This window comes from Schistocerca serialis, chromosome 1, assembly GCF_023864345.2.
Source record: "Schistocerca serialis cubense isolate TAMUIC-IGC-003099 chromosome 1, iqSchSeri2.2, whole genome shotgun sequence".
Taxonomy (NCBI): Eukaryota; Metazoa; Arthropoda; class Insecta; order Orthoptera; family Acrididae; genus Schistocerca; species Schistocerca serialis.
Genome location: NC_064638.1, coordinates 1,143,187,919 through 1,143,213,423, shown reverse-complemented (window position 1 = coordinate 1,143,213,423; position 25,505 = coordinate 1,143,187,919). Strand labels below are relative to the sequence as shown.

Genomic DNA, 25,505 nt, shown 5'->3' with positions numbered 1-25,505 from the left:
GGTCATCCACTCTTGTTGTTCTCTCTTGGTTCTTGTACATAATGTATATTACGTGTCTTTCTCTATCGGTTACCCCTATTTTTTTCAGGATATCGAACATCTTGTACCGTGTTACATTCTCGAGCGCTTTCCTCCAGGTCAACAAATCGTACGACGCGTCTTGATTTCTCTTCAGTCTTGTTTACATTATCAACCGCAACGTCAGAACTGCCTCCATGGTGCCTTTATCTTTCCTACAGCCAAAATGATCGTAATCTATCAGATTCTCAATTTTCCGTTCTCATGTATATTTTTCTTGTCAGCACCTTGGATGCATGTGCTGTTAAGCTGATTGTACGATAATTCCTGGGTCTTGCAATCTCGGAATTGTGTGGTGGCGGTTAGTGTTTAACGTCCCGTCGACAGCTAGGTTATTAGAGACGGAGCGCAAGCTCGGGTTAGGGAAGGATTGGGAAGGAAATCGGCCGTGCCCTTTCAAAGGAACCATCCCGGCATTTGCCTGAAACGATTTAGGGAAATCACGGAAAACCTAAATCAGGATGGCCGGAGACTGGATTGAACCGTCGTCCTCCCGAATGCGAGTCCATCGGAATTGTGTGGACGATGTTTTTCCGAAAGGCTGATGGTATATCGTCTCATACATTCTGAACATCAGGATGAATTAATTGCTTTGTTGCCACTTCCCCAATGTTTTAAAAATTCCTATGGAATGTTATCTACCTCTTTTCCCTTTCTATTTAAGGTCTTCCAATGTTCATCTAAGTTCTGATTCTAATACTGGATCCCCTATCTCTTCTCTATCGACTCCTGTTTCATCTTGTATGACGTCATCAGATAAGTCACCCCTCGCCTACAGGCCCTCACTGTACTCTTTTCACCTAATCGCTCTCTGCTCTGCATTGCACTCTTGATGTTACCATCCTTGCTTTTAGTTTCAGCATAGGTTGTTTTGACTTTTCTATATGCTGCATCAGTCTTTCCAACAATCATTTCCTTTTTCGATTTATCACATTTTTCATGCAACCATTTCGACCTAGCTTCCCTGCACTTCCTATTTAATTCATTGCTAAGTTACTTGTATTTCTGTGTTCCTAAATTTCCCTGACCATTTTGTACTTACTTCTTTCGTTGATCAACTGAAGTATTTCTTCTATTACCCATTGTTTCTTCATAATTACCCTCCTCTTAGCTAAGTTTTTCTCTCCACCTTCTGTGATTACCCTTTCTAGAGATGTCCATTCCTCTTCAACTAAACTGCCTACTGAATAATTTCTAATCGCAGTATCCACAGCCTCAAAGAACGTATTGGTTCATTCCATAATACATACATATCCCACTTCTTTGCGCACTGATTGTTCCTGACAAGTCCATTAAATTTCATCCTACTCTTCATCATAACTAATTTGTGATCTGAGTCTGTATCTGCTCCTGGGTAAGCCTTACAATCCAATATCTGATTTCGAAATCTCTGCCTGACCATGACGTATTCTGACTGAAATCTTCCTGTACCTCCCGGTCTTTTCCAAGTATACCTCCTTCTCTTGTGATTTTTGAACAGATTATTCGCCATTAGAATCTAAAATTTATTGCAGAAATAAATTTTTCTTTCTCCTTCTCATTCACACTTCCAGACCGGTATTCTCCCCGGGTGCTCCGTCTCCTACAACCGCATTTCAGTCACCCATAACTATTAGAGTTTCATCTCCCTTTATGTACTGAATTACCCGTTCAGTACGCTCAAAGATTTTTTCCATTCCTTCATCTTCAGTTTGCTACGTCGGCATGCATATCTGACTATCGTTTTCGGTAATGGTTTGCTGTCGATTCGGATAAGAATAATTCTATCATGAACTGTGCACAGTAACTCACTCTCTAACCTACCTTCCTATTCATGACACAATCCTGCCCCCGTTACACAGTATTGATATTGCTGTATACTGATCGGACCAGAAATCCTTGTCTTTTTTACATTTCACTTCACTGACTACCACTATAACTGAAAAAAGCGTTAGCATTTCCCTTTTCAGATATTCTAGCTTCCCTACCACGTTCAAACTTCGGACATTCCACGCGCCGGCTAGTGGAACATTATCCTTTCCTTAATTATTCAGTCTTTTTTTTATGGTCAACTCCCCCTTGGCAGTCCCCTCCTAGAGATCCGAATGTGGGACTAATCCGGAATCTTTTGACAATGGAGAGAACACCATGACACATTTTTTTTTCAGTTACAGGCGACATGTCATGTGGATACACGTTTTGTGTCTTTAACGCAGCTGTTTTCATCGCCTTATGCATCCTCATGCCCTTGATCGTTGCTGATTCTTCCGCCTTTTAGAGGCAGTTTCCCACGCCAAGCAAAGAGAGAGGCCTGCACCTCTATCCGCTCCTCCGCCCTCTGTGACACGGCTGTTGGAAGAAAGAGGGTGACTTCTCATACCAGAAGTCTGTGGCCACCGTTGCTGATGATTGCTGGTATGTGTTCATAATTTCCTGTATTTTGATTTAGACTCATTAATATTTACTTGAAATTTATTTTTAAGCCTATAATACACCACTGGCCATTAAAATTGCTACACCAAGAAGAAATGCAGATGATAAACGGATATTCACTAGACAAATATATCATACTAGAACTGACATGTGATTACATTTTCACGCAATTTGGGTTCGTAGATCCTGAGAAATCAGTATCCAGAACAACCACCTCTGGCTGTAATAACGGCCTTGATACGCCTGGGCATTGAGTCAAACAGGGCTTAGATGGTGTGTACAGGTACAGCTGCCCATGCAGCTTCAACACGATACCACACTTCATCAACAGTAGTGACTGGCGTGTTGTGACGAGCCAGTTGCTCGGTCACCATTGAACAGACGTTTTCAGTTGGTGAGAGATCTGGAGAGTGTGGTGCTCAGGGCAGCAGTCGAACATTTTCTGTAGCCAGAAAGGCCCGTACAGGACCTGCAACATGCGGTCGTACATTATGCTACTGAAATGTAGGGTTTCACAGGGATCGAATAAAGGGTAGAGCCACGGGTCGTAACACATCTGAAATTTAACGTCCACTGTTCAAAGTGCCGTCGATGCGAACAAGAAGTGACGTAGACGTGTAACCAATGGCACCACATACCATCACGCCGGGTGATACGCCAATATGGCGATGACGAATACACGCTTCCAATGTGCGTTCACCGCGATGTCGCCAAACACGGATGCGACCATCATGATGCTGTAAAGATAACCTGGATTCATCAGAAAAAATGACGTTTTGCCATTCGTGTACCCAGGTTCGTCGTTGAGTACACCATCGCACGCTCTCCTGTCCGTGATGCAGCGTCAAGGGTTCAAAATGGCTCTGAGCACTATGGGACTTAACTTCTGAGGTCATCAGTCCCCTAGAACTTAGAACTACTTAAACCTAACCAACCGAAGGACATCACACACATCCATGCCCGAGGCAGGATTCGAACCTGCGACCGTAGCAGTCGCGCGATTCCGGACTGTAGCAGCGTCAAGGGTAACCGCAGCCATGGTCTCCTAGCTGATAGTCCATGTTGCTGCAAACGTCGTCGCACTGTTCGTGCAAATGGTTGTTGTCTTGCAAACGTCCCTATCTATTGACTCAGGGATCGAGACGTGGCTGCGCGATCCGTTACAGCCATGCGGATAAGATGCCTGTCATCTCGACTGCTAGTGATACGAGGCCTTTGGGATCCAGCACGGCGTTCCGTATTTCCCTTCTGAACACACAGATTCCATATTCTGCTAACAGTCGTTGGATCACGACCAACGCGAGCAGCACTGGTGCGATAGGATAAACCGCAATCGCGATAGGCTACAATCCGACCTTTATCGAAGTCGGAAACGTGATGGTACGCATTTCTCCTTCTTACACGAGGCATCACAACAACGTTTCACCAGTCAACGCTGGTTAACTGCTGTTTGTGTATGAGAAATCGGTTGGAAACTTTCCTGATGTCAGCACGTTGTAGGTGTCGTCACCGGCGCCAGCCTTGTGTGAATGCTCTGAAAAGCTAATCATTTGCATATCACAGCATCTTCTTCCTGTCGGTTAAATTTCGCGTATGTAGCACGTCATCATCTTGGTGCAGCAATTTTAATGGCCAGTAGTGTAAGTGTGATTTCTAGCACATTCTTATTTTAGTGTAATTCAAGCTAATCGTGATTCAGAATACTAGTGATACATTTTCTTTGTCAAAGATCTGGAGTTTACAAATTGAAATGTAAAGACATGGCTCGAATAGGGTGAATTCTTAAACCGAAAATCTGAGACTACATGAAAAACAAAAAGTAAACACTTAAGAGAGTAAAATGACGAAAAAATAGCAAATTGTATGTAAATTCTATCCATAACTGATAAATGCAAATATCTCAACACTCTTGGTGAATCATAAGTTCTTAATCACATAAAATATTTGAGTGGTATTCTAATGGAACAACTCGACCTGTTAAAAAAATATTTGGTCAAAACTTTTATGACTATTCTCGTCGAAAGATGAAGCTACTTTTTAAACCAAACATAACGGATTTTGTACTGTTTATACTTTTTACTTTTATATTAACTATATTTTGTTTATTTATTAGCAATAGGAGAAATAAAAAAGGTATCGCACATATTAACTAAACAACAGAAAGCAGTCATCAAAACAATGCACAAGAACCGGAACCTTTCACACCTTTGAAAACCAAATATGTCACTGATTTAACAAAGCACAATTAGCCTCATTTATACTGATTTGAGAATGTGATAAAATCACATAAAATCAACAGAAGGTCTTAACATAACTTCTCCGATGGTCTGAAAATCATATACATCTAAGTAGTAAACACTCTAATAGAAATTCATAAAATTAAACACAAATACTAACTCCTAGAGATTATTGCCTATAACACGTATTACGTATTATATTCTGTGTATCTTCTATAGAGCCACTCATTATGTATGCGTGGTCGATAGAATTTCGATAAATCAAAAATATATAAGAGCTAGTAGCCTTGTCTTCATATGGAAATATACATATCATTTCTTCTCTTAGCGGTTATTTTAGACACGTGCCACCCACATGATAATACCATGGAATGATGTTGGGGCTGAGAAATGGTTATGTAAAATGATATGGATCTACTTGTAGAGACATTTGTAAGAACTACAACTCATGATATGTAAACAGAAGCAGACTGTGATGAGAATGCAAGCCTTATACCACTTGGTCATACACCCAGTTAGCAGAGGGTCGTTCCTCTGCAAGTACATCTGCAGGCAACTGAAATCATTATTTCTTTGATTTAATGAAGTCTTACAGTGTGTGACTGATGAGTATAAATAATTTTTTTAAACTGTAGCAAGATAACTCAAACACTTTCCCGGCTACTTTTAAGTGGTCCGCAGCTATGGTGGTGTAAAAGAAGGTGTGTGTGCAAGTGTGCAAAATGCTTTCTGCATACGATTCTTGGTACCCTGGTGAGCGACACAGCAGACCACTGTTTGTGCTTCCGAGTCTCTATAAAAAAAACTTGGTTGCTGTCGTCTGTTGACATAACACATGTGGCATTTACTTTATGTCACTCATACACAATGGCCTACACTAACGTGAAAATGAATGATAAATATTATACACACACCCCAAAGGGCATGCTGCAGACAGACACTGCTGAATGACGCTGTTGGCTGGTGGACTGCATGGTACACTGCCCCTTATTGGTGTGCCCTGCTTCACTATCCAGTTTCTCACCTGCACATCGTTCTAATTTGCCTAAGCTCTTCAAAATTGGTGGGTCGCAGAGAGTAGCCTTTCCTTGATTGAATAGAGAAAGTAACAAAACGAGCAACAGTACACATTTTTTTCTAATAATTTCCGGGTATGCAGCCGGATCCCGTCGACATTCTGCCACGATATTTCGGCCCACAGACGTCCGGCCATTATCAGATGAGTACACAACTATTAAAGAGCCCAGATGCAGTCGCGGTATTTATGCCGAATCTCACGCATGCGAAATGTACTGGCATCCTAAAGCGCATGCGTCAGGTGTTAACACGCGCGGCATAGCCGAGTTGTACGTGCTGCCCTCGGTGATGAAAGTAAAAGATCATCTAGTCATTGAGTGTCGAATGACGCCGTCGATTCCGCTGTGGTTGTATAATTTTAATAACAGGATTCCAATTTTTATCCAGCTGAAAGCCGTTGTCACGATTTATAGGATTATCGGCAAGACGTATTTCCACTGATTCTTTGATTACAGAATCCCATAATCCGGAAACCGGGGCTAAAAGGTTTGTTCCATTGTATTCCACTGAATGTCCCAAAGAAATACAGTGCTCTGCTACTGCCGATTTTGACGATTGCCGCAGACGGGTGTCTCTTTCATGTTCTGTACATCGTTCATGGACAGTTCTTGTCGTCTGGCCAATATATGCAGAGCCAAATTCACAGAGCCACAACTGCGTTCCTTCCGTACACCGGGAATGTGTCGTCGAAAATAGGCAGATTACTGAAGAAAAATAAAATCAAGGTTATCTTCCGTCTACCCTGGTTGGATCCGTTAAAGACGATTTATAACTGAAGAAAGCAGGCGTCTACAAAATTCCCTGCGATAAATGTGAATAAGCCAGCACACAAACCTTCAGATTAAAGGCAGTTCCCCAAAAAAAAAAAAAATCCTTAGCTCGGTGAGGGGGTGACATGTGATAAACGGGTCCAAATCACAATAGACGGAATAGTTATTGGTGGTCTACAGGGGCCTAGCAGATCAGCCCCAAAACTTCCATTACAAGCCGCCACCTCCCCCGAGTTACTCAAAACCAGAAGATGTAGCAAGGGCGGTGCCTGCACAGACTCCGAACCACAGAGACTCTTGACACCGACCCTAAATCACCCAGTCGAGGTGTGAATGAATACGGCCCGACCAAGAAACAATTACCACCTCCCCGCGGCCAGGCAAACGAAAACTGTGGTGGGACGACCCCAACAAACCACTGGTGAAGAAACTCACACACACACACACACACATACACACACACACACACACACACACACACACATATATATATATATATATATATATATATATATATATATATATATATATATATATATATATATAGATCGTCCATCTTCTTGCGCCACGTCCTAGGACAGGTACTCCCCTTCGTAGAGGTCTTCAGTGTAACCTTTCCACCTATTCGCTGCCTCCTCCGCATTTAACAGCGGAATTGCATTGCACCCTTAATGTCACCGCCCCTGCTTTTAATTGCACCAAAGGTTACTTTCAGTTTTCTGTATCGAGAGCCAGTCCTTCCGACTATGATTCCTTTTTCAGTTTCTTGATGATTTGTATTTCTGTATTCCTGAATTTCCCAGAACATTTTTCTACTTCCTTCTCTTGTCGATCAACTGAACTTTTTCTTCTGTTACTCATGGTTTCTTCGCAGTTACCTTCCTTGTACCTGATTTATGAATATAGACTGAAGCAGCGAGTGAAAAGTTGTACAAGTTTGGGAATCGAACCCAGTGTCCTTCTTACTAGGCAGGTGCGCTAGGCACTAAGCCACCTTGGCACAGCAGTTCATGGATTACACTGGCAAGTCTCCCTCCTCCATCCAAATTTTCACTGCTGCTCCAGTCTACTTTATATTCACCCTTAGACATGAACATAATTGCCGAGACTCTCCATGTTCTGGAATAACACCGCAGCATCGAGGGCAAATGGGCGATCCAGCCTGAAACCCAGGTGCACGTACGTAAACAAATGAAATTACTCAATTTCAGAGACTACACTAGTCTCATACAGATATGATTTTATGTATACAGACTGAAGCGACAAGTGAAGATTTGTACCAAGGTCGGGAATCGAACCCAAGTCTCCTGCTTAGTAGGAAGGTGCGTTGGCCACTAAGCTAACTTAGTGTCCAAGGCACCTGCCTAGCAAGCAGGAGACCCAGGTTCGATTCCCGGCCAAGGTACAAATTTTCACTCGCCACTTCAGTCTATATACATAAAATCATATTTGTATGAGACTGGTAAAGTCTCTTAACTCTTTCATTTTATTCCTTTGTACATACGTTTTTATTTCCAAGTTTTGTGTTTTCTCTTTTTAAAGATCTCCATTCCTCTTCAACTCATCTACTTGAATAGCTAATCATTATCACAATATCAGAATCCTCAAAGAATGCCAAGCGTACCTTTTCATTACTAGTACTTCCGTATCCCACCTTTTCGTGCATTGATACTTTCTGACAAGTCCATTAAACTTCAGCCTACTCTTCGTCATTTCTAAATGGTGATCTCAATCTGTATCTGCTTCTCGGTATCCCTTACAATCCAATATCGGATTTCGGAATCTGTGCCTGACTACGATGTATCTTCCTGTACCTCCTGGCCTTTTCCAAGTATACGCCTTCTTCTTGTCATTATTGAACAGAGTATTCGCTATTACCAGCTGCAATTTATTGCAAAACTCAGTTAGTCTTTCTCCTTATTCACTCCTAGTACAAAGACCATACTCTCCCGTAGCCGTTTCTTCACCTCCTTCACATACAACCGCATTCGAGTCCCTCATGACTATTAGATTTTCATCTCACATTACGTAATAAATTAACCGTTCAGTATCCTCATAGACCTTCTTGTCTCTTCATCTTCAGCTCGCGTCGTCGGTATGTACACCTGAACTATTGTTGACGATGTTGGTTTGCTGTCGATTGTCATGGGAACAACCCTGTCACTGAACTGTTCGCAGTGACTTACTCTGTGCCCTATCTTCCTATTCATAATAAATACAACTCCGGTTGTACTATTTTCTGCTGCTGTAGAAATTCTCATACATTCGTCTGACTTGAGATCCTTGACTTCTTTCTATTTCATTTGACTGAGTCCCTTCCTATCTAGACTAAGCTTCAGCATTTCCCTTTTAAGATTTTCTAACTTCCACAACACGTTCAAATTTCTGATTAATTCGTAGAACGTTACCCTTTCGTTGGTCATTAAATCTTACTCTCATGATTAACTCCCCTTTGGCAGTCTCATCCCAGAGATCCGATTGATGGACTAGTCTGAAATCTTTTGCCAACGGAGAGATCATCATGACACTTTTTCAATTACAAAATCCTATGTTGTGTCTTTTACACGGTCCATGAGTGATGCATAACTTTTCGTAGTCCAACAATAGTTCTTCAATTACCTTCCCATCCTTTGCTTGCTAATATGATACTTTCCCAAACATTGTGCTTTAACTAGCAGCCTGACCCTACGTAGAACGCTTTAAACTATAATTTCTGTCTCATTCATCTTACTTTAATACCATGACACTGGCTATCATTTCATCTTGTATGGCTGTACTTCCATAGGCCAAAAATATGTTGGCGCTAGGTAGGTCCCCTCACTCTCGTGTACATACAACGAATTATGGCGTACAAAGCACTGTGATTCTTCCAGTTCTTCGTTTTCTGACAAAGCGTCAACTACACATAACGTTGTTGTTGTTGTTGTCTTCAGTCCTGAGACTGGTTTGATGCAGCTCTCCATGCTACTCTATCCTGTGCAAGCTTCTTCATCTCCGAGTACTTACTGCAACCTACATCCTTCTGAATCTGCTTAGTGTATTCATGTCTTGGTCTCCCTCTACGATTTTTACCCTCCACGCTGCCCTCCAATGCAAAATTTGTGATCCCTTGATGCCTCAGAACATGTCCTACCAACCGGTCCCTTCTTCTTGTCAAGTTGTGCCACAAACTCCTCTTCTCCCCAATTCTATTCAATACCTCCTCATTAGTTATGTGATCTACCCATCTAATCTTCAGCATTCTTCTGTAGCACCACATTTCGAAAGCTTCTATTCTCTTCTTGTCCAAACTATTTATCGTCCATGTTTCACTTCCATACATGGCTACACTCCATACAAATAATTTCAGAAACGACTTCCTGACACTTAAATCTATACTCGATGTTAACAAATTTCTCTTCTTCAGAAACGCTTTCCTTGCCATTGCCAGTCTACATTTTATATCCTCTCTACTTCGACCATGATCAGTTATTTTGCTCCCCAAACAGCAAAACTCCTTTACTACTTTAAGTGTCTCATTTCCTAATCTAATTCCCTCAGCATCACCCGACTTAATTCCACTACATTCCATTATCCTCGTTTTGCTTTTGTTGATGTTCATCTTGTATCCTCCTTTCAAGACACTGTCCATTCCGTTCAACTGCTCTTCCAAGTCCTTTGCTGTCTCTGACAGAATTACAATGTCATCGGCGAATCTCAACGTTTTTATTTCTTCCCCATGGACTTTAATACCTACTCCGAATTTTTCTTTTGTTTCCTTTACTGCTTGCTCAATATACATATTGAATAACATCGGGGACAGGCTACAACCCTGTCTCACTCCCTTCCCAACCACTGCTTCCCTTTCTTGCCCATCGACTCTTATAACTGCCATCTGGTTTCTGTACAAATTGTAAATAGCCTTTCACTCCCTGTATTTTACCCCTGCCACCTTCAGAATTTGAAAGAGAGTATTCCAGTCAACATTGTCGAAAGCTTTCTCTAAGTCTACACATAACGTATTTACTGTTAAATACGCTCCACATCCACCCACACTAACTTCCGTGTACCTTTCGGTGTTACATACTTCGCGTCGAGTGTACGGGACTTTGCGTCTAGTTAACATGGTTTTTACCAACATTTGGGACATACCAGGTGTTATTACCGTTTTTCTGGCAGTAAAATCTACACAAAATGATTTTCCACCTAGCTATAATGTAAGCTGTTCCAAAACGACTTCGGCATAATGCTTTCCTGTGAAATCCAGTCCAAGTATGCCAATACGAGGAAGTAGTTCCATTCAATCCTGGAAGTCATCCGCGCCGAAGTAAGCTAATGAATATTACCCGCACCTCTTCCACTCAATCCCCAATGAGGCGGATCACGTTTCTCATATTAGGTACACCTTGCCTTGCTATTTGATCCCGTATCCAGTAAAAATTTACGTGGCCTTGTTCCTGCAAACCTGATTAAGAAATAGTCTGCCAGTGATCCAGCACTCAGATACCCTGTATTCCCAATTACTGAGAACACTGCACAGTGGCCGCACCGTTCCCGTTTCAGCTTAATGCGAGGACATGGGCTCTGTCCAGAGACCATCTTCCTTGAGCTTGTGGAAACCTAAGCAAACATTCTCGGTCATGCTGACTGACCGGCTTTCTAACATTTACCGCACTGAGGTTTTCTGCAATTTCGCCAACTGTGAACAACTTCACCACAATGAAAGCAGACCTTTTCCGCTATAAAGACCACGTTCCCTTAGTTTTCCTGGTCACTGTATTAGTCTCCGCTGACACTCTGCAGTTGTTACTCCTTAGTTCAGGATCTGTGGGAACTCCGCTCGTGCCTTATGTGAAATTTCGGCTTACAAATTCCACAAAAAACTGTCTAACCTCCTCTGTTCTGCTTCCTTTTGAATGAACCTGTTGGTGATGTTGCGTGTTGACTTTCAGTTTCCTGACTTGATCGAAAAAAAAAGTCTACAGGTCTACAGACTCTCCGTGTCTCTGCACTGTACCAGTAAAGAGTTCGCTATAAAACTTCTGCACCGTTCCACCAACTGCTCCTAGAAGTTGTATAGCAACTTTTTAGCGGCCCATTACATGCGATCTCGCAACCCCTGACAGCTTTAATCGAGTCATACTTAGCAGCTGTTCTTCATTCCAAACCACCTGCCCCCTATCCCAATTCTTCAGCTGTCGGTAAGTTGTCTATAAAAGTAAAAATATCTTCCTCTGAGCAAAGCGAAAAAGGCGTTCCTTAATAAGCGGCACTGGTCTCCAGAACAGCGCAGGAGGGGGGGGGGGGGGGGGAGGGGAGGGGCACGTCATATGCAGGCTGTTCCCTTCTGTTCTCCTCAAGACTTCCAAGTTCCTTATGTAACTCTTAATTATCAGCTTGCATTTGAGCAACCTGATACAGATCTATATCTACATCTACATGGATACTCTGCAAATCACATTTAAGTGCCTGGCAGAGGCTTCATCGAACCACCTTCACAATTCTCTATTATTCCAATCTCGTATAGCGCGCGGAAAGAACGAACACCTGTATCTTTCCGTAAGAGCTCTGATTTACCTTATTTTGTCGTGGTGATCGATCCGCCCTATGTAGGTCGGTGTCAGCAAAATATTTTCGCATTCTGAGGAGAAATCTGGTGACTGGAATTTCGGGAGAAGGTTTTGTCGCAACGAAAAACGCCTATCTTTTAATGATTTCCAGCCCAAACCCTGTATCATTTCTGTTGTATTGGCAGAAGAGCCAGTGCGTGTTACTAGTGGAGGCCGAAATGCACGCGTTATAGCTCGCGCAGGCTGGGGTGAGGAGGGAAGGACTATACTGACGTGAGGTCTGGAACATGACAAGGAATTAGAATTCAGAAAGTGGACGTAATTAGTTTGACACTTAACTTTAATCCATTAATGATGAACGTCGCTCTTGACGGTACATGATTCACAATATTATCAGTTCAGAATACATTCTTGAAGAATATGGCGCCTTGCTAGGTCGTAGCAAATGACGTAGCTGAAGGCTATGCTAAACTGTCGTCTCTGCAAATGAGAAAGTATATAGACGGTGAACCATCGGTAGAAAAGTCGGCTGTACAACTGGGGCGAGTGCTAGTGAGTCTCTCTAGACCTGCCGTGTGGCGGCGCTCGGTCTGCAATCACTGACAGTGGCGACTCGCGGGTCCGACGTATACTAACGGACCGCGGCCGACTTAAAGGCTACAACCTAGCAAGTGTGGTGTCTGGCGGTGACACCACATTTTCTGTGACACTCTCTCTCATATTTCGTGATAATACAAAACGTGCTGCCATTTTTTGAACTTTTACGATGTACTCCGTCACTCCTACCTGGTAAGGATCCCACACCGCGCAGCAGCATTCTAAAAGAGGACGGACAAGCGTAGTGTAGGCAGTCTCCTTAGTAGGTCTCTTACATTTTCTAAGTGTCCTGCCAACAAAACGCAGCCTTTGGTTAAATGGTTCAAATGGCTCTGAGCACTATGGGACTTAACTTCTGAGGTCATCAGTCCCCTAGAACTTAGAACTACTTAAACCTAACTAACCTAATGACATCACACACACCCATGCACGAGGCAGGATTCGAACCTGCGACCGTAACGGTCGCGCGGTTCCAGACTGTAGCCCCTAGAACCGCTCGACCATCCGGGCCGGCGCAGTCTTTGGTTAGCCGTCCCCACAACATTTTCTATGTGTTCCTTCCAGTTTAAGTTGTTCGTAATTGTAATATCTAGGTATTTAGTTGAATTTACGGCTTTTAGATTAGACTGATTTATCGTGTAACCGAAGTTTAACGAGTTCCTTTTAGTACTCCTGTGGGTGACCTCATAGTTTTCGTTATTTAGGGTCAACTGCCACTTTTCGCAGCATTCATATATTTTTTCTAACTCGTTTTGCAGTTTGTTTTGATCTTCTGATGACTTTATTAGTCGATAAACGACGGCGTCATCTGCAAACAACCGGATACTGCTGCTCAGATTGTCTCCCAAATCGTTTATATATATAAGGAACAGGAAAGGGCCTACAACGCTACCTTGGGGAACGCCAGAAATCACTTCTGTTTTACTCGATGACTTTTCGTCAATTACTACGAACTGTGACCTCTCTGACAGGAAATCGCAAATCCAGTCACATAACTGAGACGATATTCCATAAGCACGTTTACTACGATCCGCTTGTGTGGTACAGTGTCAAAACCCTTCCCGTAATCCAGGAATACGGAATCGATCTGAAATCCATTGTCAATAGCACTCAGCACTTCATGAGAATAAAGAGCTAGTTGTGTTTCACAAGAACGATGTTTTCTAAACCAATGTTGACTGTGTGTCAATAGACCGTTTCCTTCGAGGTAATTCATAATGTTCGAACACAATATATGTTCTAAAATCCTGCTGCATATCGACGTTAACGATACGGGCCTGTAATTTAGTGGATTACTCCTACTACCTTCCTTGAATATTGGTGTGACCTGTGCAGATTTCCAGTCTTTGAGTACGGATCTTGATCGCTGAAACCTTTTACTCTGGCGCCATTTTGATTACTGTCTGTTACTACCAAAAGCACAAATGAACAATACCCAAAGGAGGGGAAGGGTAATCACCATGCAAGCACAAACAGAAAACTAGAATTAGTAACTTACTTGTTACCTTCCATTGCTCTTGCCATCGTTGCTCCTCGATGCTGCAAATGTCGAATCACTATTGCCGTCTCCATCAATATTTCTGACATCACTGAGGGTGCAGAGTGGCGGATCAGAATGAGTGAGAAGCTGCTCATATGTATTCATTGGACAAATATATTGTACTAGAAATGACATGTGATTACATCTTCACGCAATTTGGGTGCATAGATCCTGAGAAATCAGTACCCAGAACAACCACCACTGGCCGCAATAACGGCCTTGATACGCCTGGGCATTGAGTCAAACAGAGCTTGGATGGTGTGTACAGGCACAGCTGACCATGCAGCTTCAATACGATACCACAGTTCATCAAGAGTAGTGACTGGCGTATTGTGACGAGCCAGTTGCTCGGCCACCCCTGACCAGACGTTTTCAATTGGTGTGAGATCTGGAGAATGTGCTAGCCAGGACAGCAGTCGATCATTTTCTGTATCCAGAAAGGCCCGTACAGGACCTGCAACATGCGATCGTGCATTATCATGCTGAAATGTACAGTTTCACAGGGATCGAATGAAAGGTAGAGCCACGGGTCGTAACACATCTGAAATTTAACGTCCACTGTTCAAAGTACCGTCAATGCGAACAACAGGTGACCGAGACGTGTGACCAATGGCACCCCATACCATCACATCGGGTAATATGCCAGTACGGCCATGACGAATACACGCTTCCAATGTGCGTTCACCGCGATGTCGCCAAACACGGATGCGACCATCATGAGCTGTAAACAGAAGCTGGATTCATCCAAAAAAATGACGTTTTTCCATTCGTGCAGCCAGGTTCGTCGTTGAGTACACCACCACAGACGCTCCTGTCTGTGATGCAGCGTGAAGGGTAACCGCAGCCATGGTCTCCGAGCTGATAGTCCATGCTGCTGCAAACGTCGTCGAACTGTTCGTGTAGATAGTTGTTGTCTTGCAAACGTCCCCATGTGTTGACTCAAGGATCGAGACGTGGCTGCACGATCAGTTACAGCAATGAGGATAAGATGCCTGTCATCTCGACTGCTAGCGATACGAGGCCGTTGGGATCAGCACGGCATTCCGTATTACCCTCATGAACCCACCGGTTCCATATTCTGCTAACAGTCATTGGATCTCGACCAACGCGAGCAGCAATGTCGCGATACGATAAACCGCAATCGCCATAGGCTACAATCTGACCTTTATTAAAGTCGGAAACGTGATGGTACGCATTTCTCCTCCTTACACGAGGCATCACAACAACGTTTCACCAGGCAACGCCGGTCAAGTGCTGTTTGTGTATGAGAAATCGGTTGGAAACTTTCCTCATGTCAGCACGTTGTAGGTGTCGCCACCGGCGCCAACCTTGTGTGAATGCTCCGAAAAGCTAATCATAAACAAATCCCAGCATTCTCTTCCTGTCGGTCAAATTTCGCGTCTCTAGTACGCCATCTTCGTGGTGTAGCAATTTTAATGGCTAGTAGTGTATTACAAGCCCAAGCTCTCACGTGACGGTGCTTAGAAGGTGGACATTACTTAAAGATCGGCAGCGTGAAGCATTGTCGTATGATGCTATCTACTGTTAGGCTCAGTGTGACTAAGTTCTGAGACGACCTTGTGTAGTCAGTGGTCCCAGTTGTGGGTGAGCAACTTCAGAGCTGATGCAGCCGCCCGCACAGCCGTGGCAACTGACGAGTGCAGACATCCAGGGAACAAACCCCAGACCGGCAGCTGGCAGACCGTGGCTGGCAGTCGCCCATTGGTTAGGTGGCTGGGTGGTCCTCATTCCGGTTGTTCCATCAGGCTGCGGTTGCACCCCTAGCAGGTGTTCAAGTCAGGATGACGCCCTGGCGGCAGTGACCGATGACGAACCTTCCCTAATGACCAATATTTATGCTCGGCATAGTGGACTTTTTGTTGTGCCTGCATGTTGAAATGCTCTTGGTTATGGTAAGCATCAGGAGAAAGTAGTGGCAGGTGGACGGCCAGGCGCAACACTGGGCTAGGGGCTCGCTTCACGGCAGACAGCCCATCCACCTAGGCTTCTGTCTTTACATAGGGTGCAAATGGTTCAAATGGCTCTGAGCACTGTGGGACTTAACATCTATGGTCATCAGTTCCCTAGAACTTAGAGTTACTTAAAACTAACTAACCTAAGGACATCACACAACACCGAGTCACCACGAGGCAGAGAACTTTACGTAGGGAATGTCAGCACTAGCCCTTATTTAAATCAAGAATAAAGATTCGAGAAAACTTATTAGCCTTTGATCATACGAAATAATAAATGAAGGTCGACTTGGTATTGGCGCATGCATCTGTAACGACAGATTTCTCGCAGTGAGATGTTGGAAAAAATTAATTTTTCTGTGTTACTGGTGTTGTTGTTGTGATCTTGATGCAGCTGTCACGCTAGTCCGTCCTGAGAAAATCGCTTCAACTCTGTACTGTTACTGCAATCTACAGCCGGCCGGTGTGGCCGTGCGGTTCTAGGCGCTTCAGTCTGGAACCGTGTGACCGCTGCGGTCACGGCTTCGAATCCTGCCTTGGGCATGGATGTGTGTGATGTCCTTAGGTTAGTTAGGTTTAAGTAGTTCTAAGATCTAGGGGACTGGTGACCACAGATGTTAAGTCCCATAGTGGTAAGAGCCATTTATTTGAATCATTTTGTAATCTACATCCATTTCAAAGTGTTTCCTGTAGTCAAACAACGGTTTCTCTGTAACAGTTTTTCCCCACAGAGTTCCCTCCATTACCAAATTAACTACTCCTTGATACCAAAGAAAGTGTTCTGTCGAATTAATCCTTGCTTTAGACCAGTTATGTCATACATCTATTTTTCCCCTATGTAATTCATTAGTTATTCGATCTACTCACAGAGCCTTCAGCATGTAATTCTCTCATCATCACCTCATTTAATTCAACAACATTCCATTACCGACTGTAACGCTGGAAATACATATCCTCCTATTTCCATCTGTTGTACTATAAATTTTTTTCCTTGTTTTGTTACCTGAAGATATGACATTACTGTGTCTTTATGTATTGTAATTGTATATATATATATATATATATATATATATGCATTTATGTCGATGTATGATTGGTTTGTTTTGTAAATATTATTTATTTTTACGCTGGGTCTGGCCTAGGGAAAACTATGCTATCGAACGATTACATCGATAGGTCATGTGGAGAACCAAAGTGTTTAGGATCTTTGGTAGTGTTAACTCTGCCACATGGAGCGCGGGCAGAGAGAGTCTGGCTGGAGTAGGGCGGTGGAGCAGGTGTGTTGTGTGACGCTCCGCCACACACCGTCAGGTGGCTTGCGGAGTATGGATGTAGATGTAGATTTGCCGCGCTCTCGGGGTTTGGCAGCATGTAATTGTGCTCGACTGGCAATGATAGTTTCCGACACGGTGTCGCGGACGGGAAGCATTAGCTGGCGCACATCAAGAGCCCGTTTCGCCCGGTGACCGTGTCGAGAAGGAGGCGCGCCAGCATCCAGCTTCTGCAGCAGCGGCGGCCGACAGTGAGTGACTGTCGTCACCTCTTCGATCGACTACTTCAAACCTTCAATCAACCAACAAGCAAGACTAAAAGCACGTCAAGTTTTAGAACTGTATGGCAGACATCAGCTTTTCAAACGGTTGCATAATTTCAAAGTTCAGTTTATGTATTCATAGCTGGCTACAATATTTATATTACACAAGTAGAAATTAAGAGTGCGAGTTTTGTTACCATATTTTAGCTTACCTGTGACTGCAGCTCAGCTTGGTACGTACTAAATTTTACTATTGTTAATTGTTCAGAATCATTTAATTCAAATTCAAAGTTAAATCTCTTATTTCTAAATAACGTAGATTCAAGTAGCTTTTGAAATGATTGTTGAGGTAGCGCAAGACTAACCATATTTTACTGAATTTCGTAGTGCTTCAGAAACAAAGTTCACTATTAATTTCAGTCACTAAATTAACTTCTAATTTTCTGGTTTTATTAGTTCTTTTGCTAAATTAAGTCAGAGTGTAGCGAAATTTATTACTTCTGACAAACATTCAGTTTTCACACAACATGTGTCAACCTTCAGTTACCACGCTTTTAGTGCTAATTATATGTGCATTAATCTTTCATTTTCAGTTATTATAGTAGTTGTCCATAGGACTGGCGACCGTAATTTTCCCCAAATGTCAAATATCTAATTAACGCCAGTTAATCGTTAACGTAACGACCGCACATTTACTTACTTTATTAACTTTACCCCTTCTCAAAATTAATTTCCAGCAATTTCATTTGAATTTGTCCTTTCATTTAGATGTAACCCTTTCCTCCCTCTTTACCGACAGGTTAACTTCGGTGACGATTGCTTTTCCCAAATTTCCATTAGGTACACGGGGTTTAATTTTTACTGTCATTAAGGTCGATAAGTGAGGGGGAGGTTACACTACGATTTGCTTTTGTTGATGTTCTTCTTATAACTTCTTTTTCAAGACACTATCCATTCCATTCAAATGATTTTGCTACGCCTCTGCCATCTCTAAAAGAACTGCAGTACCATCGGCCAACCTTAAATTTTTTGTTTCTTCTCTCTATACTCTAATTCATTTCCCGAATTTCTGGTTTCCTATATTGCTTGTTCAATGTAAAGACTGAATAACATGTTGTAAAAACGACTGAGCGTCAATATCCTCTCTGTTACATTCTGCAGAATCATCAGATCACCTGCTTACGCTACAAATTTTGGCTGAGCTGTTTTTGGTTGCAGGCAAGTAGAGGACGGGGCCTTGATCTCGGCGTGAACATAAGCAACATCATTACCGACGCCCCGGACGCGGGCCATGGTCCTTACGCCGACATACTAGTCTCGTACTCTGCATTTGAAGGTATGTCACGAACTGGACCATTTTCGTTTGAAACAATGGAAGATCTATATTTATAAATCGCTGTCTCGGAACCCGATACTAGGCGCAGGCTGTCTATTCAGTCGTTCCCAGGAGCAACAGAGTTTAGATTTTTAATATTTCGAGCAATTTTTGCGTGAATTTAAAAATTTAAAATACTGTCATAATCCATTCGCTAAAAGGTATAATGTTACACTACTGGCCATTAAAATTGCTACACCAAGACGATATGCAGATGATAAACGGATATTCATTGGCCGAATATATTATACTAGAACTGACATGTGATTACATTTTCACGCAATTTGGGTGCATAGAATCTGAGAGATCAGTACCCAGAACCACCACCTCTGGCCGTAATAACGGCATTGATACGTCTGGGCGTTGAGTAAAGCAGAGCTTGGATGGCGTGTACAGGTACAGCTGCCCACGCAGCTTCAACACGATACCACGTAGTGACTGGTGTATTGTGACGAGCCAGTTGCTCGGCCACCATTGACCAGACATTTTCAAATGGTATGAGATCTGGAGAATGTGCTGACCAGGGCAGCAGTCTAACAGTTTCTTTGTCCAGAAAGGCCCGTACAGTACCTGGAACAAGCGGTCGTGCATTATCGTGCTGAAGTGTGGGGTTTCGCAGGGATCGAATGAAGGGTAGAGCCACGGGTCGTAACATATCTGAAATGGAACGTCCACTGTTCGAAGTGCCGTCAATGCGACCAACAGGTGACCGAGACTTGTAAACCCATGGCATCCCATACCATCACGCCGGGTGATACGCCAGTACGACGATGAGGAATACACGCTTCCAATGCGTGTTCACCGCGATGTCGCCTAACACGGATGCGACCATCATGATGTAGGAAACAGAACCTGGATTTATCTGAAAAAATGACGTTTTGTCATTCGTGCACCCAGGTTCGTCGTTGAGTACACCATCGCAGGCGCTCCTATCTGTGATGCAGCGTCAAGGTAATCGCAACCTTGGTCTCCGAGCTGATAGTCGATGTTGCTGCAAACGTCGTCGAACTGTTCGTGCAGATGGTTGTTGTCTTGCAAACGTCCTCAGGGATCGATATGTGGCTGCACAATCCGTTACAGCCATGCGGATAAGATGCCTGTCATCTCGACTGCTAGTGATACGAGGTCGTTCGGATCCAGCACGGCGTTCCGTATTACCCCCCCCCCCCCCCCCCCCCCCCTGAACCCACCGATTCCATATTCTGCTAACAGTCTTGGATCTCGACCGACGCGAGCGGCAATGTCGCGATACGATAAACCGCAATCGCGATAGGCTACAATCCCACCCCATCAACGTCGTAAACGTGACGATACGCATTTCTCCTCCTTACACGAGGCATTGCAACAAAGTTTCACCAGATAACGCCGGTCAAGTGCTGTTTGTGTATGAGAAATGTGTTGAAAATTTCCTCATGTCAGCCGGCGCCAACCTTGTGTGAATGCTCTGAAAAGCTAATCATTTGCATATCACAGCATCTTCTTCCTGTCAGTTAAATTTCGCGTCTGTAGCACGTCATTCTCGTGGTGTAGCAATTTTAATGGCCAGTAGTGTATGTTAAAAATTTAACGCAATAAGACAAGTATTACGATTATAAACCGTGTGTTTGTCTTGCGGGAGCCTAATTGCCGCTGCGCAAATAACACGATTACATCTTGAGTTATTTGAGAATGAGACGCTACGGTCGCAGGTTCGAACCTGTCTCGGGCATGGATGTGTGTGATGTCCTTAGGTTAGTTAGGTTTAAGTAGTTCTAAGCTCTATGGGTCTGATGATCTCAGAAGTTAAGTCCCATAGTGCTCAAAGCCATTTGAACCATTTAAGAATGAGAGCTCATCGCGACTTCCAACAAATTTTACACATAATTTCAAACATTTACGAAACATTTTCCCTCTGACATTCCCTCCCCCCTCTCGCCCTCCCCCCACCCACGCACAAAAAGATGGAAGGGAAAAAGTTTATCACTTACTATGTTTTCGCTGTTTGTGCAGTCAGACTTGAGCATCAGCCATGACATTTTAAATTGCTAATTCTTTACCACCCACTGTATCTGCAACACAGTTTGCAGCGTACCTGCAAAATTATATTGTTCTGTGACTCTTAGTTCAGAAGATACCACGTCAGAAACTTTTAAATGCTTGAAAAACTAACTTTTCCATAAAACGGCACGCAGTAAAATTTCAGTCTCAGGCATAACGTTTTCATTTATTACTTCTTTGCTACTAATTCTATTCGCAACATATTTTGCAGGCAATATCCATATTTATATAGTTGAATGTACCTGCAAAATTATACCTTTCTACGCCACATTGAAACGGACGAAAATCTAGGTTTTGCTTAAAAAGGAGCGCAAACTATCCACACTGTATTCATCCAATGTCTCATAATGAGAGAACCTATCGACTTCCAACAAACGTCACACATAATTTCAAGCCTTTCCTAAGTTTTTCTCGCTTACATGATTGAAGTCAAATATTTAACACGCTGAATGATTTGTAAAGCAATCAGACGTTTGAAGCTATTTTATACATTGGAGTTCGATTTTTTAAAGAATTGGGAGTTTACCGGTTCTTCACTAACACAGCATACACTGTTTCTTAGCCATATGACAGATTAAATTTGTGTACCTCACTGGGAATGAAACACACACAGATCAAATTGGCTCAAATGGCTCTGAGCACTATGCGACTTAACTTCTGAGGTCATCAGTCGCCTAGACATCACACACATCCATGCCCGAGGCAGGATTCGAACCTGCGATCGTAGCGGTCGCTCGGTTCCGGACTGTAGCGCCTAGAACCGCACGGCCAGTCCGGCTGGCACACACACATCGATTGTAATGTTCTCTGATACTTTGGAAGTGACTTTAATTGGAAAATATCTGTGAAATCATTACAAAAACTAAGGTAAATGCACTGAAATACCCTTTATACAGCGCATATTAGATTCATGACAATATTCAAGTGACGGTAATTACGGAATTGTGCATTATGCTTTAAATAACTGAGTATAATAAAAACAATCCCTAAAATTTAATAGTTCAGTTATTACGAGTTTCGGAGGCTTTGCTATATTACCTGGTGGTAGTTTTTGTGTTTAGCTCAGCAGCATTGCTCTTAAGAAATCAATGGTACACACTACATATGACTACGAGCATTCACTATCGAGTGAAGGCGTCAGGTGACTCTGAACGTCGTGACACTAAATTAAAGATGATACGGATTTGTCCCTGGATTTTTTCCCGGCATGCGGTTTTATTAGAGCCCATGAAACTTAAATGGTGATTGCTGAAATATCGTGACAAACGAGTTGTAGAACAATCATATCGCAAACCTGTTTTCTGACTGCCATTATAAGCCAATATGAAGCTCAGGGAGCTAGTGGTACCCATCTTTCTTCATAGGAATGTTGCATATTCCTTGCCAAATGTGACTGAGTATTGCCGTTCTAAAGTACAACAAGTGGAATAGATAGGAAGCTCAGTACCACTGGCTCTGAAACACCTCATAAAAGTGGTTGCTGTCTGTACTGCCGTTAATCTGTGTGAGTCAACATCATAAACACATCAAAAAAAGTTTTGCATCACCTCAGCTCCAAGAGTTTCGAAACCTGTGCAAAAAATTGGCATAGAGATCAATATAAACATCATTTCCGCCCTTTTTATTGCTCACCAAAACCACACACTGCATGCTGTACCACCATACAGCGACACCTTCAGAGGTGGTGGTCCAGATTTCTGTACACACCAGTACCACTAATACCCAGTAGCACGTTCTCTTGCATTGATGAGTGCGTGTATTCGTCGTGGCATACTATCCAAAAGTTCATCAAGGCACTGTTGGTTCAGATTGTCCCACTCGTCAACGGCGATTCGGCGTAGATCCCTCAGTGGTTGGTGGGTCACGTCGTCCATTAACAGCCCCGTTTCAATCTATCCCAGGCATCAATCTATCCCAGGCATTTTCGATAGGGTTCATGTCTGGAGAACATGCTGGCCATTCTAGTCGAGCGATGTCGTTATCCTGAAGGAAGTCATCTACAAGATGTGCACAATGGGGGCGCAAATCGTCGTCCGTGAAGACGAATGTCTCGTCAATATGCTGCCTATATGCTTGCACTGACGGTCGGAGGATGGCATTCACGTATCGTACAGCCGTTACGGCGCCTTCCATGACCACCAGCGGCGTACGTCAGCCTCACATAATGGCACCTCAAAACAGCAGAGAACCTCCACCTCGCTGCACTAGCTGGACAGTGCGTCTACCGCATTCAGCCTGACCGGGTTGCCTCCAGACACGTTTCCAACGATTGTCTGGTTGACGGCATAAGCGGCACTCATCGGTGAAGCGAACGTGATGCCAATCCTGAGCGGTCCTTTCGGCATGTTTTTGGGCCCATCCCTACCGTGCTGCATGGGGTCGTGGTTGCAAAGATGGACTTCGCCATGGACGTCGGGAGTGAAGTTGCGCATCATGCAGCCTAATGCGCACAGTTTGAGTCGTAAGGCGACATACTGAGGATGCACGAAAAGCATTATTCAACATGGTGGCGTTGCTGTCTGGGTTCCTTCGAGCCATAATCCGTAGGTAGCGGTCATCCACTGCAGTAGTGGCCCTTGGGCGGCCTGAGCGACGCGTGTCATCGACTGTTCCTGTCTCTCTGTATTTCCTCCATGTCCGAACAACATCACTTTGTTTCACTCCGAGACGCCTGGACACTTCCCTTGTTGAGAGCCCTTCATGGCACCAAGTAACAACGTGGACGCGATCGATCCGCGCTATTGACCGTCTAGGCATGGTTGAACTACAGACAACACGAGCCTTATACCTCCATCCTGGTGGAATGACTGGAACTGATCGGCTGTCGGACCCCCTCCGTCTAATAAGTGTTGCTCATGCATGGTTGTTTACATCTTTGGGTGGGCTTAGTGACGTCTCTGAACAGTCAAAGGGACTGTTTCTGTGGTAAAATATCCACAGTCAACCGGGGTGATGCAAAACTTTTTTTGATGTGTGTATTTTGTATGCTATGTGACTCTCCAAATAATCACACATCTGGTGTCTAATTACGTCCCTCAGCACTGCATATGGCCAAAGTCCATCAACATGGTAGCTGCCAGCTATCACCGTAAAACAGGTTCTAACGTGTCTTATCGCTGTATCTTGCCACTCAGTATATCAACAGTGGTGTTCACGGGGTTCGATATCCAGCGGGGTCAGGGATTTTCACCTGCCTCGAGATGACTGGGTGTTTGTGTTGTCTTCATCATTTCATCATCATTCATGAAAGTGGCGAGATTGAGCTGAGCAAAGGTTGGGAATTTGTATGGGCGCCGGCCGAAGTGGCCGTGCGGTTAAAGGCGCTGCAGTCTGGAACCGCGAGACCGCTACAGTCGCAGGTTCGAATCCTGCCTCGGGCATGGATGTTTGTGATGTCCTTAGGTTAGTTAGGTTTAACTAGTTCTAAGTTCTAGGGGACTAATGACCTCAGCAGTTGAGTCCCATAGTGCTCAGAGCCATTTGAACCATTTTTTTTTGTATGGGCGCTGATAACCGCGCAGTTCAGCGCCCCACAAAACCAAACATCATCATCAGTGGTGTTCACATGCCATTTGCAGTGAGAAACATTTTTGGCTTCGAGAACGCTTATAACCAACCCAGTCGCAGTTGATGGCATCTAACCATCCATGCAGGATGGTCGACGTTCGCTTTACTGCTCTGGAGTTTGGTCAATACTGCGAACAAATATGTGCGGCTAGTAAACTTTATATAGGTTTAGGTAAACCTGTACTTGGTCACACCGAATGGTCCAGTATCAAGTCAGTGCATATAAAGCTACTGATTTCACACATGCTTCGCTACCGGTAAGACTTACCCGGTACACCTGAAATGTCACAGGATGACGAATTGATTTCTCACAGATTGTTCATTATGCTCCTTTTTGGCCCACTGATACTGCCATTGTCACTCTTGACATCGATCAGGCGTGTTTTTAGAGTTTTCACTTGGTTTGAAAGTTCTTCCTTTTATGAAGTAGGCAACACTGGCCGCTATGGTCAAACAAGACGGGTACTACTGGGCCTGTGAATATTCGCGGGTATTTGCAATAATTACTTTACGGATTAAAGTCTGCGCTGATACGCACGCATATTTACGAATATGCCTAATAATAATTACTTTACAGTTAAAGTTAAGCAACTAAGATAAGATGTCGTGTGACTAGGGCCTCCCGTCGGGTAGACCGTTCGCCGGATGCAAGTCTTTCGATTTGACTCCACTTCGGCGACATGCGCGTCGGTAGGGATGAAATGATGATGATTAGGACAACACAACACCCAGTCCCTGGGCGGAGAAAATCTCCGACCC

The 25,505-nt window shown here is 43.6% G+C and overlaps 1 protein-coding gene across 1 annotated transcript in view; it reads left to right on the top strand.

Moving 5' to 3' along the window:
* Nucleotides 1-25,505, top strand: part of LOC126455999 (caspase-1-like) — a 71,320-nt gene that overhangs the window by 30,684 nt on the left and 15,131 nt on the right. The window contains exon 3 of the mRNA XM_050091758.1: nucleotides 18,986-19,103. Coding sequence (XP_049947715.1) covers nucleotides 18,986-19,103 — 118 coding nt within the window. The remainder of the gene's footprint in view (nucleotides 1-18,985; nucleotides 19,104-25,505) is intronic.